The 19,223-nt window shown below is 36.9% G+C and overlaps 2 protein-coding genes across 3 annotated transcripts in view; one reads left to right on the forward strand and one right to left on the reverse strand.

Annotated features, from left to right (window-relative positions):
* Positions 1-18,810, forward strand: part of LOC106058780 (uncharacterized) — a 57,988-nt gene extending 39,178 nt beyond the window's left edge. Inside the window, exons 27-35 of one of the 2 annotated variants that reach the window (XM_056029396.1) lie at positions 8,692-8,767; positions 9,757-9,869; positions 12,137-12,272; positions 13,842-14,078; positions 14,238-14,489; positions 15,084-15,131; positions 16,415-16,567; positions 16,757-16,801; positions 17,606-17,885. In XM_056029396.1, the coding sequence (XP_055885371.1) occupies positions 8,692-8,767; positions 9,757-9,869; positions 12,137-12,272; positions 13,842-14,078; positions 14,238-14,489; positions 15,084-15,131; positions 16,415-16,567; positions 16,757-16,801; positions 17,606-17,748 (1,203 nt within the window). In that variant the 3' untranslated portion in view covers positions 17,749-17,885. Of the gene's footprint in view, positions 1-8,691; positions 8,768-9,756; positions 9,870-12,136; positions 12,273-13,841; positions 14,079-14,237; positions 14,490-15,083; positions 15,132-16,414; positions 16,568-16,756; positions 16,802-17,605; positions 17,886-18,292 lie in introns of those variants that run through there. The other variant, XM_056029397.1, reaches the window with a different exon arrangement.
* Positions 267-3,513, reverse strand: LOC106077072 (ras-like GTP-binding protein rhoA). The gene is made up of 3 exons (XM_013237859.2): positions 3,407-3,513; positions 1,859-2,065; positions 267-1,061 (listed from the first exon to the last, which is right to left on the reverse strand). Exons 1-3 carry the CDS (start codon positions 3,465-3,467, stop codon positions 508-510), a joined length of 822 nt encoding a protein of 273 aa, XP_013093313.2. The 5' UTR covers positions 3,468-3,513; the 3' UTR covers positions 267-507.
* Positions 18,811-19,223: the final 413 nt, after the last annotated feature.

Here is a 19,223-nt window from a genome sequence, read left to right on the forward strand (position 1 = left end):
TACTTAAACAATACACCCCAAACAACCTGTTACATAAAAAAAAAACGAGTTTGAAAATATCTGAACTCTCCAACATGATAAGGAGTACATGAAGATATCAATTTGTGAATTCGCCATATTGTATTCTCTTGTGATTAAGTGATGAATAGAAATGCCAGTTTAATACTGTATTACACAATCACTTTTCTTTCAAAGATCATCAATGTAATGTAGTTTGTAACAAACGTAACAAAACATGGCTTACATTTGTGAGGCAGTATGTTGAGACTGTCTTCAGGTCATAATTTCATTTCTGTGTAAGCCCGAGCTTGACCTGTTTGCTCCTACCAACTCTTTAGCTGAGAAAACAAGCTTCGGGTCTTTCAATAGTTTGTAAAATCTTTTACTGTTTCCCCTCAAACCATGTACAGATTTGTCTTATCTGCTGTTTTCTTCCCTCAAAGCCTGTAGCCTACAGATTTATCCTATCAGCTGCTCTTTCCCATCAAAGCCTGAAGATTTATCCTATCAGCTGTTCTTTCCCCTCAAAGCCTGTACAGATTTCCAGCTCCTAAGTGTATCAGTAAATGGTCTGTATTTCCTGGACTTTTTGATACCCAACACTGCTGCTTTGGTTGTGGCCAGCAGTAACTCTTCCACATTATCGCCCTTCAGGGCAGACGTTTCAAAGTAGGCCATGGCGCCGATCCTCCCTGCAATCAAGGCGCCCTCGCTGTGCTTCACCGGAGCATTGACCTTGTAGACTGGCCTGCTCAGGTCTTCGAAAACTGACGTTGGCCTAGCTGCGCTTGTCTCCTGCACGGCTGCGGACTCTGCAGCTGGGGAATCGGCCAGGAGTGAATGCGTTGAGCTCTTGCATGAAGTAGAGAGTTCCGGGTCCCGAAGGTCTTTCTTGTTGCCAACTAGAATGATGGGCGCGTCCTTGCAGTAATAACGAATTTCTGGAACCCAGTTGGACATGACATTTAACAGCGTGTCAGAGTCGGCCAAAGAAAAACAGATGAGAACCACGTCCACATCGCTGTAAGAGAATGGCCTCAGACGATCATAGTCTTCTTGTCCTGTTAGGAAATAGATTAAAAATAGAACTTATGAAACTCTAGATCATACATGAATATAAGTTTTATTCATGCTTTCCTTAAATTATTCTCCTGTACGATATTGTACAATATTCCCCATTAATATGATAACAAACAAAAAGTAAAGTACCCGTTTCACACCTTTTGATCTATGGCTGACGGTTAACTTTAATAGGGCCTACCATAGCTACGTTTTGTAAGCCTTTTATAATTATTGCTGCTTTATTTAGTTAGTAGGCCTAAATCAACTTTTTAAAATCAATAGTTTAAAAAAAAAATTGACTTTTAAAAGATGTAAATGTATATTGTCTATGAATGAGATCTTTCTATTTATTGATGCTAAAGACTTGGTTATTTCTTGCGAACAATTAGCTCAGCACCCTCGTCACCTTTCAGTTCAATCATATATAGACAAATATATTTTGGCTGCCTGGTCCTGGTCGTGCGGTATACGCGCTGGATCATCTTTCGGACGTCTCGATGGTCCCGGGTTCATACCCTGCCCGTTACCATCCCCGTCGTCCGGCGGGAGGTTTGGACTAGGAAGTAAACTATCTTCAACTCTGAAGGAACATCCGAAACATGTCGAACATTTTACAAAACATTTTACCAACATATCAAAATACAAGCATTCGTAGAGCTAAGTGGCACACGTAGAGCTAAGTGGCACACGTAGAGCTAAGTGGCACACGTGTTAGATCAAGCCTCGATCTGATTCCAAGGCGCGTGCTCACAGCGTGCATACATTTCAGTTTGAGAGGTTAAGTGATCCAACTTACCCGCTGTATCAAATATGACCAGATCAACTGTCTCCCTGCCCGTATTCACTTCAATCATGTCCGTCTCAAACACTGTTGGGATGTAGCCAATGTCCACAAAGCTTCCGGTAGCCATCCTGGTCACTAGGGCGGTCTTGCCGCAGGCACCGTCTCCAACGATCACCATCTTTCTGCGCAGCCTTCGTCCCTCTCTTTTATCTTCGTGTTCTACAGGCAGACAACAATTGATTTAATAGTTATTCCAAAATAGGTCTGACACTCAAAGGGAAAAAAAAGACCTTTTTCTATAGTTAGGCATAGACCTAGTGTTAGATCATCATCTAAATAGCGCGTTTCAAAAGACACTTTGTGTTGGGTTATTTATGAATAACCCTAGGCTAAGTTTCTCTTTTTCTTGTGTGACATATCGTCTGTATCTGACAAGTCTCATTTCTTAGCGAGACTATAGTAGAAATGGTCCTAAAAACAGTTAGGCTTACATTAAAGCGTGGCAAGTTTGGACTGATAGGGCCTATATTAATTTTCTTGTGTATGTTGCGTAATGCGTCTCAAATAGCCTCTGACAATTATAAGTTCAGAACCGGGCCTGCTCGTGTGGCTTAGATACTAAGCCCATCAAAAGTGCTCTAACTAATAAGTGAAGGGGGAAATGCGGATACCTGACGCTTCAAAGCTAAGAGGTTCGGGCAGATGGAGCTCTTCAGCCTAGTAAGGCAATGCATCTAGAAGGGTACTCTGACTTCAAGCCCCTGCTGCTTTGCGGGCTTCAGGAGACAACCTCGAGGTAAAATCAGGAGTGAAGCCCCTTTTGGGAGCATCATAGTTAATTTCCAACAGCAGCTTCTGCGACTGAGTTGGGGCCAAAAGTAATAGGAAGCATTCCTTTGGATCACACCAACAAGAGGGACTATGACGCAAGGGCCACCCATGATCCCTTTATCTTGCTCTAGAAATTGGCCCCGGATAGGTAACTTGTGCTGCTGTAATGCGGCTAAAAGAACAGGGAGGACAACCCTTACGGGTTGTAAAGTCTAACTTGATTGGCCTTAATGTATAGACACCACGGGTTGTCTCTTACTGTGTAGGCTATATTTAGATATAGACTCTAATGCATAGGTCCCTTTTGGTCATAAGGTACAAGTGTTGAATAAAGAATAATAGAGATGGGCCTTAAGTGTCTACACCAGTTTAAGACTAAGCCTATATGTCTTCTTTCGCAAGCTTTCTAAAGTAGCCTATGTTTAGGCCTATAGCACTAGGGCTTATAACATAGCCTACAAAACATGTTTTTAGATTATTATTATATACTATTAAATCCTACGTCTAAGCATTTCAGGTATACTGTTATAGGCTTCAAGTATAAGATACCGCCGTAGGTCGACATGAGATTGTATAGAGATGTTAGTTTTAGAATCATCGGTAGATAAGATTAAAAGTACAAATATGAATTTATTTCATGTTAATTGAGCGCAGAGTCTATGTGTAGATTTTAGAGTTATGACATCATTTAGTACAGAACATTCAACCCCTAGATGTATATCTTCTTACCTTGTTGAGTACAGCAGGCTAAGAACTTCTTCATTTTGTTGCAGTGGTCTATGAACATCATTAGATATCTCAATGATTTGCGATTGTAAGACCCGCGCGGCTTATCACTGGATGTGTTGCTAGTGTATCCTAACCTAGTTTTATTTATATTAGTTTCACTTGTGAGTTAAAAATAGAGCTTCAATTTGATTGGATGACGCCCTTGAAACTAAAAATAGGTAATCTGCTTTGATCTATTCATAGCTATTGCTTGTCAAGATTATAAAAAAATATTAATACATTTTACGTTTATCAAAACGTTTTGATATAAAGCGTATAAGTGGGTTTTTTTAGACCACATTTATTTTTCATTTAATACAAAGAATTAGGTCAACCTTACTTTTGTAATTATTTTGTTATATGCAGGATAGCTTTATCGCAGTTGTTGCCCCTTGTGGACTCATGAACCATGGCCCAGATATCGTTACTTTTGTGGGACAGATAGAAGACGTAAAATGTTGAACTCACGTTCTTCAGTCATTCAATGTGAAACATTCATTAGGGCTACCAGACACTCGCAAGTCCAAAGGAGGACAGAAAGGAAACAAAGCCTTAAAAACATATTCCTTACTAGGTATTCCTGTAAACCCCAATAGAGTAGGGCCACGCCTTTCCCCCGAGCTCAGTTCTCCCATGTTATTACAGAATCCTAATCTCAATTTTCGCTTTTTAATATCTATGGGGTGTTGCTTCGTTGTCTCCCGCAAGTTAAAAAGGACCAAATATATATATGGCATGGCAGGAAAAAAAGCTGAATGTCTTCTACCTCCGATGCCTAAGGCGGATCTTTAAAATAAGGTGGCAAGATAGGATAACCAATGAGGAACTGCTACGAAGAGCAAGATGCCAGGACATCCGCTTTGCTATCAGCAGCAGACGCCTTGGCTGGCTTGGCCACGTTCGTAGAATGCCAGTAGGTCGACTTCCACATGACATTCTGTATGGCGATCTAACAGAAGGCTGGAGAGCCGCTGGTCGCCCACGTTTACGTTATACGGATGTATGCAAACGCGACATGAAGCTCTTCAAAATCGACACTAGCAGCTGGGAAAAAGTAGCACTGGATAGATCTACATGGAGAGCGAGCATAAAGGAAGGGTCACGGATTGCTGATGCCATTCGCTACAGAAGCAGAAAGAAGAGTGATAATGCAACGGCGCCTGGTGATCACATATGCCCATCCTGCGATTCCAGATGTGTATCAAGGATTGGCCTCTTTAGTCACACAAGAAGTTGCAAAGGGAAAACTGGGCTTACTATTTCATTGAGGAATCATGTTCATTAATCACAGGCTGTAAAAACGACTTTTTTTTTTGTCAGGGGAAATAACTTTTCACTGTACGTCTACGTTCACGCCAACAAGGAACGCTATTTTGTTTATAGAGTGTACTTTGAGATGAAGGGCTGTCTCTAAGACTAGTTAGAGTCTCTCTCTCTCTCTTTTGTTTAATGTGCCTCGAAAATGCTTGTCGACTTAAACACTTTTTCTGAAGACGAGTTGAGGACCAAGCTTCATATGCACACCATTAAATATACGAAGGAGATTGGCAAATATTCTACAATATTCATATCCTGCACATTTTGAAAGATGAAATACTATTCAAACACCAAAACATCGCTGTCGTCAATACCCCGTGTCGTTCGGTACTTGAAAGCAATGGCAAGTCAGTTAGAGCTTGTTTTAATGATCATTGTACTTGTGTCTGCATACATCTACATTCAAGTTCAATCTGTGTATAGTGTTGAGAGTTAAATTAATTTTTTTTTAAATCAAGAAGTTTGTTCAAAGTATATTTCAAGTTGTACATTTAAAACATAACAAGCCTACATCAGTTTAGTTGTACTAGTTGGTATGAGCTATATACTAACGAGTAACAAAAGTGAGAGAAAAAAAAAAAGTGGTTATTTATCCAGAGGAAGCAAGACACACAGTTTCTAGATCTCCTAGATTGACCTAGATACTTCGCGCCGTTCGGGTAATAGGGAGGCAACTCTACAGAGATCGGTCACTGGTGAAATCTATAGCCTCTTCCAGTTTCTAGATCGTCCTAGATAGGCCTACTTCGCGCCGTTCGGGTCATAGGGAGGCAACTCTACAGAGATCGGTCACTGGTGAAATCTATAGCCTCTTCCAGTTTCTAGATCGTCCTAGATAGGCCTACTTCGCGCCGTTCGGGTCATAGGGAGGCAACTCTACAGAGATCGGTCACTGGTCAAATCTATAGCCTCTTCCAGTTTGGTGCCCACGGAGTTCAGATCTTCCAAAAAGATGAGATGCCACATTCGACTTGGACGACCTTGAGTTCAACTTTCTCTGTATGATGAAATGACTTTTGGCTCCCTGTGAGTGAATTGATTACCAGGTGGCCGCACGTTTTCACGGGCACGTGTATAGTAATGAGAGGCCGCCTAGAGGTTTCTATATAAGTGCAAGAATCGATCACAAGGTAGTTACACTTTGTCAATCTGTCACTGGACATTTGTTACAGATTTTACATGAACAAAAAAAAATGTAATCTAGTTCCCATAGTTTCTCAAAATTTCGGCTATTTGCTTTAACCAGAAAAAAACAAAATCTACGTGGGTGTCACCTGTTGGGTACCGCAGCCACTAGTAACCCCACTGCACATGTCCCGCCATTCGTAATTTGAGAGTGTGAATTTCTAATCTTGAGTGAGTAGTTCATATGTTAAGAAAGAGCTTTTCAAAGCAAGGTAAAGTGGACATCATGCACGTCATAGATGGTCTTCTCAAGTCTAGCCTATAGCGTAACGCAACTAATAGCTTTTCATTCATAAATTTAGTCTGTACGTACGTAAACAATGATAATGTGTAAAGGGATGGGGGGGGGGGGGAAGCAGTACACATTTCATGTTAGTAATAGGTTGCTATGAAAATGCGATCGTTTGTATGTGTAACTCAAGAGGTTTTAGTTGGGCCTACTCTGTGTGTGGGGGGGCCTACTCTGTGTGTGTGTGGGCCATCACCGAAGTGTCTTGTTTGGTGTTCTTTCCTTCGTTCACTTTATCTCGTGTATGGTCACCACTAATGACTCTTTGCGACACTTCACGCCATCTGTTTAAGGCTTTTACATTTTAGTATCTATCCAATCCGATCTCGTCAGTTTGTTCCCACTTTCGTTTAACTGATACTACATCTTGAAAACAAGGGCGTTATTGATCAGCTGAACTTGATGAAATGACTTCAGTTGACTGCTTTCATTCTTTGCTCTTAGATGTCTCCAAGGGGAGGTAACCTTACCCACCCCTTCTTTTTACAGCGCTAAAATCTCACTCCGTTTCCAGACCAGCGTGTTATATCTTATCTCTATATATTACAGGCGTTACTTCATTATAAAATTATTTCGTGTGTCAATCTAGTCCAGTGGTTCTCAACCTGTGGGTCGTGACCCCTTTGGGGGTCGATTGGCGATTTGCTAAGGGTCGCCTAAGACCATCGAAAATATGGATTGTTTTTGTCAATTCTTCTATTGCTGTGTGTGTGTGGGTGAGTGGGGGTCGAGGCAGATTGGGGGATTGTTAAAAGGGGTCACCGAACTTAAAAGGTTGAGAACCGCTGATCTAGTCAATCTATGAATTAAACTCTGCCAAGTCGTTGGTTTTAAAAATATGTAATATCTGGTTTAAAAAATTCATGTGGGCAAAATATCTTTCTAAAACTTGAAACCTCTGGAAGCCTAGATGTTCTCTAATCTCATTTTACTCTAACATGCCGGCATCTTTACATATTTCATTACAATTTATAAAATAGTTGGGGGGGGGGGGGGGTGGAAAGGGAGGGAAGGCTGCCTGGTCGGGCAATCTGAACTGTCGGTCGTCTCGATGGTCCCGGGTTCACATCCTGCCAACTGCCACACACACACCCCCCCCCCCCCCCCGTCGTCCAGCGGGAGGTTTGGACTAGGAAGTAGAATTTCTTCAACTTTGAAGGTACTTCAGAAACATGTAGAATATTTGACAGAACACAGTGTCATCCAAATGTGGACACTTAATAACGTTGTTTGAAAGAGCGAGTTACGAGTTAAAGCAGAGTGCTTCTTAAACATTGGCCTATACAAATACAATTTAGATCAAATACGTTCGCCCCCAGCCTCTTTGATAGTGAAGAATCTGTCTGTAAGCTTAAACATCGGGGTCGGTGCCGAAACTTTAAATTGGCACCAAGCGTTTTCCTTCATTCTGAGCTTCAGATTTGTTCTCCTGGCGTCTATAACGCAATATTTCTAAATCTTCGTGTTCAGCAAGACTTCTTATGGCTGTAATGTTTTGTTACCGTAGAACTGGCCACCAACAGAACGATGGTATAGCAGTTCAACGGGTAGGCTTTGTAAAATTATCTGTATCATAGGAACTCTTTGAATGTAGATGTTCTCGCGAAAACAGTACGTCGCTTCATTTTGAGACTTAATTATGCTGTGCAAAGAATGTTTGGGCACCACCAATGACGCGTCCACGTATAGTATAGTGGCCTTTATGCAGGCCCTAAGATATTAATGTGACTTACATGCAGAGGGGTAGTGAGCAAAACGTGCGCACGGGGATAGGTACTTTTTGGGCGCACCTCCCTTCCATTTTCCATGAACATCACTTACAAATACAGGCTGCGTGTGGCGCCCCCCCCCCCCTCCATCCGAGGGTGGCTCCCGGGGCATCGCGCTCCCTTGTAAACCCCAACCCCCACTACGCCTCTGCTTAGAGGGCTAGCCTGCTAAAGTCATATGCATTTTGTTGTTGTTGTTTGTTATTCAGAATAGTGATCCTTAAGTAAGAGACTGTGACTTAGCCCTCTTGACAAATCCATTTTTCAAAAATAGTTCTCATTGACTATACTCAGGTCTTGAACTGCAGTCCTTTAAGAAATGGGTTTAAAGACGTTTTGTATCATAGCCTCCGACTTATGTTCTAAATTTATTATTACTTTACAATTGGTAACGTTGTGTGCTCGTTACCCAAGAAATGTTATTGTAAGCATTGGCGGCGCAAGACCTACATTTTATGTGGGCGAATTATAATTTGCGAGGCCCTCTTGTTGTATAACGTAGGCTATGAGACCTAAAAGATAATAGACATAAAAATTCATATTTTTATGATGTCATTTAAGAGTCTTTGCCTTGCGCGGACTCTGATTGTAGGCCTACCACAGATGGGGGTTCAGCTGTGTTAGCTTTATATCATTCTGTGGAATGTTGTTATATCAACAGTTCAATTTTTAAATGTCTGTTCCAGAACATGAACAGGACTTATGTTGCCACAGATATAAGAAACGATCTACTGTTACCAACAGATCCCAAAGGCACGCCTGGTAAGTATAGCCTTTACTTAAGAGTAAGACTAAGACTGCTTTATAGATCCTTATTGGAACTATTTTGTGATCACAATCACTTATTTCTAGTAAACCAACAGCAACAGAATTCCCTTAAAGAGAGAACAGACACAAGACGCACAGTTCATTGAAGGACATAGTGCACAGGACACCTATTATTAGGCCTTTTAGTCTTTTTCATCTGGTTAAACCGTTAAAGAGTAGTGCTGATACAATCTCACACAATTCGGAGCTGGGGGCGGCTTGACATAGTTATGCAGTTATGAAGCAGTGGTGGGGGTTGTCTTCTAAAATATTTCCAACTTAACTAAGACATCTTTGTTGAAAAATTTCACTCAGATATAGTAGGGTCGTGGGTTTGGTCACGACTCTCTCCATGGCATTTTAGATTGTTATGACGAATGCAGAGTCCAGGATTCTTTTTTCTCATTGATGGTGTAAAATTGTAACTTGAAGGAACTGCATATATTGCTGAAAAGAATAAGGAAATAATTAATGTAATTAGCTTATGATGCTCTATAGATTAATTGCAATTTTTAGTATCAAAGTTTAATTAGGCCTTATATTCCGGTATCTTAAGACTGCATGAATATTTTTCTACATCAGCGGTTCTTTTAGTCTCGATGACCCTTTTTGCTATCCTCCACTCTGCCGCAACCCCTGCACACACACACACAGCAATAGAAGAATGGGCAAAAACAATCCATTTCTTCGATGGTCTTAGGTGACCCCTGGCAAATAGTCAATCGACTCACAAGGGGGTCGCAACCCACAGGTTGAGAACCCCTGGTCTACATCCATCCTTCATCTTTGGACTTTAAAAAAAAACAACACCTTATATAAATTTTAAGAAAGATTTGTTTCTCTATATTACATAAATAAGTTAAAATAAATGTAATATTATATTGCAGAGCCAGTGTAAGTTTCTCTATACTGTTAACTTGCTTGATTTTGTATTCTACTTCTAGGTAGCTTTTTAAGGAGATTTGTGGTCAACCCTCGGGCCAGTCTTGTGGACAGTGTGGTCAATGTGACACATAGCATGGTCAGTGTGACAGATTGTGCAGCTTTTTGCCTCAAGGTATCTATTTAAATCTATAATATATTGACTGTACCTGCATGTGTGTTCCATTAGTTTATTTAATAAAGACTCACAGTTAAAGTTCCCCTTTCAGACCTTGCTATCTATACGGCAAATTATGTTAAGGCCTTCTGGTTAACAAGCAGGGTGTCACATGGCCAGCACAACGACCAATAGCCTTTATTTTTCTACACTAAAGTCAAGTGCCCATTAGAGTTGTGTGAACTCAGCGGCAACCTAAAGATCCTGAAATTCAAAATTAATTCAGTAAAAGAGTTTGCTAATCAACACTGAATTCTATAGTGATAGTAAATTCTTATCTTATCTTATTTAATACAGACGTTACTTCAAAAAATGAGATGATTACGTCCTAAGCGTCATGTACATTAATTTATTACTTTTTTTTTATTGATAAAAAGTGCTTTTTTATATTTACATCATTGTAGGCCCTACATACATCATTGTAGGCCTAAATCCAACTAAGCTTAGCTCTGGCACATATCAACTGATATCTAATATCATTATTAATTAACTCTACTTTTAATAATTTTTATTATAATAATAAATTGTATTTTGTCTTCCTGCAGATGCGTAGGATTTTAAGTAAAATCTGTACTTTATAAGATAAGATACAAACAACTTTTGTTGTACTTGAATTGCAACAATTAGCCTTCAAGTGCGTTTGTTGTTTATTTTTATTTGACGTTGTGCATAGTTAGATTGATCAGAGATCAGAAAAGTTGTTCTTTAACATTAAAAAATGAACAAGTTTTTTTTGATACCAGGGTACTATTCAACTTCAAATGGAAACACTCTGAGCTTCTTATTTTTCTTTGTATTTTATTTCGTTTAAAAAATGGTTTGACATTTTTATTATTTTTATCATGGTATTTGATTAAGTAAAATATATTGCTTGGGGAGTTGAGGATGTTTACAATTGTTTGGTGTTTTAGTAATAAATGTAGATACTTGATACAACTATTAGATCAAATCACTCACAGTCTGGATTGCGGTTCATTCACCCAACATATATTCGAGTACAGAAATACTTGATAACTCTTGTTCAACATGAAAATATAGTTTAATCCATAATGTGAAGGGGCACAGTCCATATGTCAACAGTACTACTAAGTTGATGTCTTGCATATGCATAGCTGGAGAGACTATTGAAATTGTGCAAACCTTTAAATACCTTGGTACTGTCCTAGACAATAAACTAAATTTTACTGCAAATACTGATTATATCAGCAAAAAAGGGCAGCAAAGATTACGATTACTAAGAAAACTGTCCTCGTTTAATGTTAGTGAAAAGGCCTTGGCTATGTTTTATCACGCTCACATCTGCAATATTTTAAGTTTCAATATCACTGCCTGGTATGGCAATCTGAGCATTAAAAATAAAAATAAACTTCATAGAATCCTAAATGCTGCTGGCAAAATCATTGGCAAAAAACAAGCCCCATTTGGGCAGTTGTTTGAGACAAACATCTATAAAAAAGCTAACAAGATCCTCGAAATAAAGAATCACCCTTTGTGTCAGGATTTTGTGATTTTACCATCACAAAAGAGATACAAGACACCGATAGCAAAGACAAACAGACACAAACACTCTTTTGTTCCCCTGGCAATCAAATCATTAAATAAGAACAATCTGGTATAAACTTTGTCACATGTAAATTATGAGTGAGTCTGGTGTGAATGTACACTTTGGTTTCTTATAGTTATAATGTTTTTTTGTTTGGTGTAATGCACAAATTGTAAGACAAATTTCCTTACGGATAATAAAGATTATTATTATTAGTATTATTATTATTATTAAAGAGTGAGTCGTTACTAACTGTCAAATTATCCCATCATTCCTTATCTTGTTTATATTCCATAATTCCCTAGTTCCGTCTAAAATAGTCTATTTATAGTCTCGTCAAATTCCCGATTAAACTAAACCTATATGCTCCATCAAAAAGTATATGGCCCTTTGGCTAAAAAAGGGTTAGGCATCACTTTTAACCATTCTCATCAAATTTTAACCTAACTTTACACACATACTAACTATAGTACAAAAAGACTTAATTCTGAGAAAGATGTCTCAAAATTAAATGTTATGTATGGTACAATTTTAAAGACTAAAACTTGACACAAATAATTTACAAAAAAAAATATTTTTATGAGCATTATGTATTATGTACTTATATAATGATTAGCAAAGTGTAGAAGCCCTTTTCTGAGATTTGATTGTTCTTTAAATGTCTTGAAATATTTATTTTTAGGAAAACACATTTTCTTGTGAAACATTTGACTACAAATTTACTACTGGGTTTTGTCGTCTGTCTTCTATTCATCCTGATGAATTTGGTAATGGCTCTTCAGTGCTCAACCGGTCATTTGATACAACAGTTTATTCTCGTAAGTTTTGTCAGCATGTTTTTTTATTACATTCTGGTTACAATTTTTATTGCAATCAAAATGTATGAACATTAACTTGTACTTTGCACTGAACAGACTTGAGTTTAGTGCTAAATGTGGGCTCATAACTTAAGAGTATGGGAGGCGCGGTGGCTGAGCATGAACTGGGGTTCGAATCCTGGTAAAGACTGGGATTTTTAATTTTGGGATCTTCGGGCGCCTCTCTGAGTCTACTCAGCTCTAATGGGTATCTGACATTAATTGGGGAAAAGTAAAGGCTGTTGGTCGTTGTGCTGGCCACATGACACCCTCATTAACCGTAGGCCATAGAATCAGATGACCTTTACATCATCTGCCCTATGGACCACATGGTCTGAAAGAGGAACTTTACTGGGTTTTTTTTACATAGGAGTATGAAACAGAAACTTTGAAACAAAACCAATTACTTAATAGCTTTTAAGTTTGTGATTAACATGAATGACTAGGTTATAAAATGTAGTGGATACAATAATCTCATTTTTACAAAGCTTTTATCAACTCACTCTGTATGGTAAATTTCCTGTACATGTCTGTCTGTCGGTCTGGTAAAAAGTTTGAACCTTTTTTTTTTTCAATTTCCCATTCTCAGATCAAGTCAAAACTTTGCACAATTATTCATTGAACCTAACAAACAAGACATGAATTAATTAAAAAATTAAACAGTTAGTCGGTGATTAATTATTTTGTTTGATTTTGAAATAAGGGGAATCGATGCTACTTAATGAGCGATGTGGATATATATATAACGGTATACAGATTTAGTCCCCTTAAGAATAATTATTTATAGTCAGTTCAATACATGAATTAATCCAAACATTAACCAATTATTAGATCATTTATTAATTAATTAATTAATTTTTTATATAGCAGAAAGGGGGATAAACCCTGTGATTTTCAGATAAATGATAGTACTTGGTGTTTATTTCCCCTAAGATAAACTTTGGTTTGCATCACCCCAAAATAAAATTGTTGCTTCATTTTGCACTGTGACTGTAATTTTTATGTGCCAGATTTCTCCATCTCAGATATGGCTCACACATCGTAGCTTGGGCATCAAAGCCCAAAAGAAAACAAAGCTATCATAAAAAAAATTAACACTCTTTGGTTTTAATTTTAGAAACTTCATGAATTAACTATGGTATCAGGTCACCAGCACAATTACTAAATTTTATGAAGAATAACTTCTTTTCCCCTGCCAGCCTTCCAAGCATTTATTATCCTCCTTTTTAGATTTTTTCTAAACACGAGGCTTCTAAAAAAACTTTTTGTTTTTTAAACACTCTTTGAACAAATTTAAACTGCTTTGGTTTATTAAAAGATTTAACTCCTGAATTTGTCCTTTTTTCATCAATCATTGTTGTTGGAAAATAAATTTTGAGTATGTTCAGGTAACACAGTGGTAAAAGCAGGGTACAAAATCTATTTGCCATTTTTAATTTTTAAACTATGACTCATAAATACATAGTACGATGTTCCTTTTAAGTAGTCCATTAAAAATAGTATCTGACATCACTCAACCAATCGTTACAGGCTTATACACTGACGAGTATAAAAAGTATGACCTGCAAGAGTTCACCCTGACAGGCGACAAGATCATACAAGGGGTCACCAGCGATGAGATGTGTGCCAAGAGCTGTTCATCCAACCCAGATTTTAGGTGCGAGTCCTTTGACTATTGCACAGATGGCAGCTGTATTCTGAGAAAGCTGCACAAGTTCACTGCTAGCTCTGGTCCATTACAAGCATTTTCCTGCAGTCATTACTCTCGTAAGATATGTGTCTCTTAAGTTGAAAACTGTTTAAACTGTTTTTTTAACATATCTGTAATATGGTATTTATCAAATGTTAGGCAACTATTTGCATGAACGCCAAACTCAAATTTTGGCTTTTAAAAAAAAAAATGAAATATTTCATACATTTTTGTAGGAAACCATCTTTATGACTATATTCTCCGGGATCACAAGACATTGCAGATACAATTTGATAGTGTTGCTAAGGTCTCCAGTGCAGCAGAGTGTGCTGACCTGTGCTCTAGTGGAACTGGACTGCCAGGATGTGCCACTTTCACCCTGTGCAGCGTGGAGAGGGGAGACAAACAATGCTCGATGACCACATCTGATCTCACCGTATCCAAGAACATTGTTGTAGTGGACAACCTTCAGTGCTCACTTTACACACGTAGGTTTAACCATTAAATAATATTGTCATCTAATAACTCATTGTAACATCAAGTTTGTAACTTCAAGTCCTCTATTCACTCTTGGTGAGATCAAGTCTACTGTTGACTCTTATTGAGATCAGGTCTTCTATTGATTCTTTGTAAAAAAATCGTCTAATTTTGACATTTTAAAATCAAGTCTACTATTGACTCTTTGTAAGATCAAGTTTATTAGACTGTCAATCTTCTGGTTAAGGATATAAACCTAATGCAATCCACTATAGCTATTTTAATGCTTCTTTAAATAATAGATAATTTTGTGGTGGAATAATGATCAATTGACTGGTTAAAGCAGTGTCTTACAAACTTAATGAAACAGTTTGGCACATTCTGAGTATTTAGCGCAACACTTTGCTTATTTGTTTTATACTAAAAGATTAAGTCACGGGCTGGTCTACTAGTTAATTATTAGAAGTATGCTCAGTATGTCAGCTGTATTGTTGAAGTAAATCAGTCATACACCTTGTATTACAAAGTAAAGTGTGGCTTACATCGCAACACAACAACTATTGTAGCTTCTATACTTTCTGAAAGAAACTAGTTTCTATTTGCAGGGGCAAACCCTTTGATTGCTGCCAGCACCACTGTCAGTGGATCATCAGGTAAGCGTTTACTTCTGACTATGGGCAATTATTATTTTTCTTTGATTTAGCAATAGTAATTTTATATCATTTATAGCCTTCTATTTTTTTTAACTTGAACTAGATTGTTTGTTTTTTTATCTTTTATAGCAGTATGGACCCAACACACCTACCAAACTGCAGGCACTGCTCCTAGCTTTTATAAAACTGAAACTTTTTTTGTGCTGTTAAATCCTTGGTTAAATTATTATATTTTTGTCCTCTGCTGTTTTTCATCAAAACAAAGAAAATATATAACCTACGTATGTTTATACTCTGCTCAAATTACAAAATAAGTAAAAACAAATTGTACAACCTGCCCTCTTGTAGCCTACACCCTGCATGTGCCTGACCTGCCATTAAGCTATTACAATTGATTACTGGTGAATACATTAAAAGATTCTCTGCTACAGTGGTACTATTTGTTTTCTTGAAGCTTCTAATGAGATGTTTATAAAGCTTTCCAATATACATTTTATAACCACAAAGCAAGCAATAGGAGGCATAAAAGAACCACAGCTATGTTCATAGTTTCTTTAATGAGATGTTGATGATTAAAATGAGTTTTGTAAACCCTGCACTTTTTTTATACGGTACTCCACATAGATGCCATTCATTTGTAAAACTTGTATAGCCCACAGGTTATATGCGTGAATATTTGTAATCTTCTTTGCAGACACACATTTGAAATATCTGCTGTTGCAATTCTGCATCATTGAAAATATCTAATGACAAACAAACCAATGTTGTTATTAGACTCTTGGCTGATATGGGAATCATGATAGCACTAAACTTTATACATCTCCACCAAATATGATAGCCCTGACAAATTCATGTTAATTCCTATAGTATCAGCTGACTCAAAAGAATCCATTTTTTGTCATCTTGTATTATCTTGTGGGAGGCATTGTCTAGAGACTAAGTATATTTGAACTTGGCTTGTCTTGGCTATCTATGAAGGGGGCTCGAGGTTTGACACACGACTCGCGCAGAGTTGCGTTTACTGAGCGCCTAAAGGCAGCATGGAAAAACCTTCTCCTAGATACCCCCCTCACCCACTGGTCACCAAATGAGATTGGGCCTTTGCGCTCTGAGCAAAAAGTAGCGCTACCCCTGTATATAAAAGCTTATATTTATTTTATAATAATACATGTTCTCTTGAATTTTCAGCCACCTCAAAAGCATGTTTTTTAAATTTTATAGCTGTCTTTTTATGATAACACAAGATGTACTCTGATCATTGGATAATACATTTTGTCAAATAGTTTCAGCTGCCTCAAGTGTATCAACGACCAGAAGTGCATCAGGATCAAGTATCTCATCCACATTAAGTACAACCACAACTACTACAACTACGACAACCACCAGTTCAAGTAGCAGTGCCGCCCCTAGTAGTACATCCCCATCCTCTGTAACAGGTAGTTTACTAAGCTCTTCTAACCTTTAAGCACAAAGTTTCATTTGTAAAATAAGTTAATGTAATTTTGAATATCTTGTCATAATACTGTCTCTAATTTTTATTTAAATAAATTAATTATTTTTATTTTGGTACCAAATATTTTCAAACTAATTAGGCTTGCATTATTATTTCGAATTACTTTCTACAGATAATGGACTATGTTCTTCTTCTGATGCTGACTCCTCAGACACAGGTCAGTGTTCAGATAAGAATTAACTTCTTTATATTCAAGATAAAAATAAATGTTTCTTATTTAAACTTATTCAGTAATTTCAAATTTTCCTGAACTAAAATTAATCATGTGAGCTTTATGTTCATTAATAAGCAGATTTTTCACACACGCAAACATTAACTCATACAACAATAAAGTTTTAAAATTATTTGCCCAGCCATTTTTGTTTTTTTACATTCTAATTTTTCCCTGATCCACATGAGAAAAGAATTGCATTGATGTAAGGTGAACATTATTGCTTCAACTTCAAGAGAACAAAAATTTTAGTCCGAATTACCAGTAGGAAGTATATCTCACTACCAGCTTAAATCCTTACACAATATCTGGATTATTTTGTAGCTCAATGTTTTTTAGTTCTCAATTGCAACTGTGTCTGCAGTTGTGAATCAAGGATTGACCTCTTCAGTCGCACAAGAGGTTGCAAAGGGAAAATAAGATAAATTGTCACAGAAAAGAACAACAAAACCAAAGCCTGATAAACATTATCTGACTATAGAAGGACATAACCTAAGGACTAAAAATGTCATAATCTTATTAATTCTTATTTCTAGGTTTTGTTTTGTTTTTTTAGTGACCAGGTTATAAGTTCTTTTTTTTTACCTTCCTTTTAAAATCACACTTTTCCACTCTTCAATCTACTTTAATCATCTTTTTACTTCAAATGTAAATGTTCAGTCATACAACCATGTTACGAATCTCTCATCTACCAATTTCCCAAATCCAGGCGTCTTTAGGCACCTTGTTATTTTTCTTTTTCTCTATTAGGAGCCAGAGTAGGAATTGCTTTTGGCACACTCTTCCTAGGCCTGATTGTTGGTGCCTTGTGCGTAGTGCTTTATTTCAGAAAACATCAAAATAAGCAAATTCTGTTGGATTTAAAGGAGCATGACATGACTAAGAAATACTAGTTAAATGCCCTTTACCTATTACAAATATTTTGCATAATCATATCATGTAATACAATGTGATATATTGTATTTCCATATGTATAATTTTGCACTTAAAATGTGTGCACTATGATAATTAAATTTATTAATTACTATAATCACCAAAAAAACAACATTATGATATTGATTGCAAGTGGGAAAAAAAAGTATTAGACCTATTTACCATATAGGCCTACATAATATAGGATAAGTCATAATTTAAGCTTATAATTAATTGTGTTGTAGAAAAATACTTAGTTTTTATTTTTTGCATGTTATAATGTAATGCAATGTTGTAAAAAAAAATATGTAGTACTATATAGAGGAAGAACACAATAAAAAACAAAAAACTACTGGATCTACCAATTTAAGGAATAAAATAAAATAACAATATATAACTATTCATTGCTGTGCATATGTAAGTCTGCTTGCTATACTGGTATTACTATAGGGTTTTATTGTGTACAAGAATCTAATATATTATGGTCTTTTTTTTTTGTTCTTTCCTCTTCTATCTCTACACCAGGACCACGAGTGGGCATTGCTTTTGGTACTTTGTTCCTAGGCCTCCTGATAGGTGCTCTCTGTGTGTTCCTGTTTATGAGGAATCACATCAACAAACCTCTGGTACAGGACATACAGATGTTGAAGACATTAAAAAATTGACCAGGACTTAAACCAGTCCTGTGCATCTCCTGCCTTGCCTGAGCAAACTGTATCATAGATGGATGAACACTGATAATATATTGTATGATTAATTGAATTTATAAAGTTTGCTTTGACTTGATTAAAGTTATATGTGAACAATTATCGATTAAAATGTTAATGTTGAAAAAAATGATGAAAAGGAACAATTTAAATATGCTTAATTTAAATATTTTTGCTGTTAAAATGACTTCACAAATTCTAGTCAGACATTTTTTTTTTAAACCTAGATGTAGAATTTCAAGTAGTGTATATGTCTATAATCTGATTCACTTTTTTTGTGTGCAATAGTTATGTTTATCTATACATTTCTGATCATTAAAATAAAATGAACTTTAATTATTGTGTTTAAACATTTATCTTTGTACATATAAATTTGGATGTTTGGCGTATCTGGATGGCTGCCTGATTGTCCTCTGATCTTCATGATGCCAAGTTCAAACCCGCAGCCCCTAGTCCTGCATGAGATTTGGGCTAGGAAGTAATTTAATCATCTTCGATTCTGAAGGAGCATCCTACACATGAAAAACAAAACAAAATGTGTTGATACATTTAATAATTACCATAGATGGTCTATATAAAAAAAATTAAAGCTCACTTCTCAGACCTTATATTAATCTATGAGGAAGATGATGTAAAGGTCATCTGTTTCTGTTACCCATGGTTAACAATGGTGTCATATTGTGGCCTGCACAATGAACCACTGACTTTACTTTTCTCCAAATATTGTCAGTTTTACTCATTAGAGCTGG

The sequence above is a fragment of the Biomphalaria glabrata genome, chromosome 5 (genome assembly GCF_947242115.1).
Source record: "Biomphalaria glabrata chromosome 5, xgBioGlab47.1, whole genome shotgun sequence".
Taxonomy (NCBI): Eukaryota; Metazoa; Mollusca; class Gastropoda; family Planorbidae; genus Biomphalaria; species Biomphalaria glabrata.

Excerpts from the sequence above, each read along its gene's own strand:
- LOC106077072 (XM_013237859.2), bottom strand. The coding sequence starts at position 3,467 with ATGATGTTCATAGACCACTGCAACAAAATGAAGAAGTTCTTAGCCTGC. Across the intron at positions 2,066-3,406 it reads AGCCTGCTGTACTCAACAAG|AACACGAAGATAAAAGAGAG; the intron begins GTAAGAAGATAT and ends GTCTGCCTGTAG. Across the intron at positions 1,062-1,858 it reads GGTCATATTTGATACAGCGG|GACAAGAAGACTATGATCGT; the intron begins GTAAGTTGGATC and ends ATTTCCTAACAG.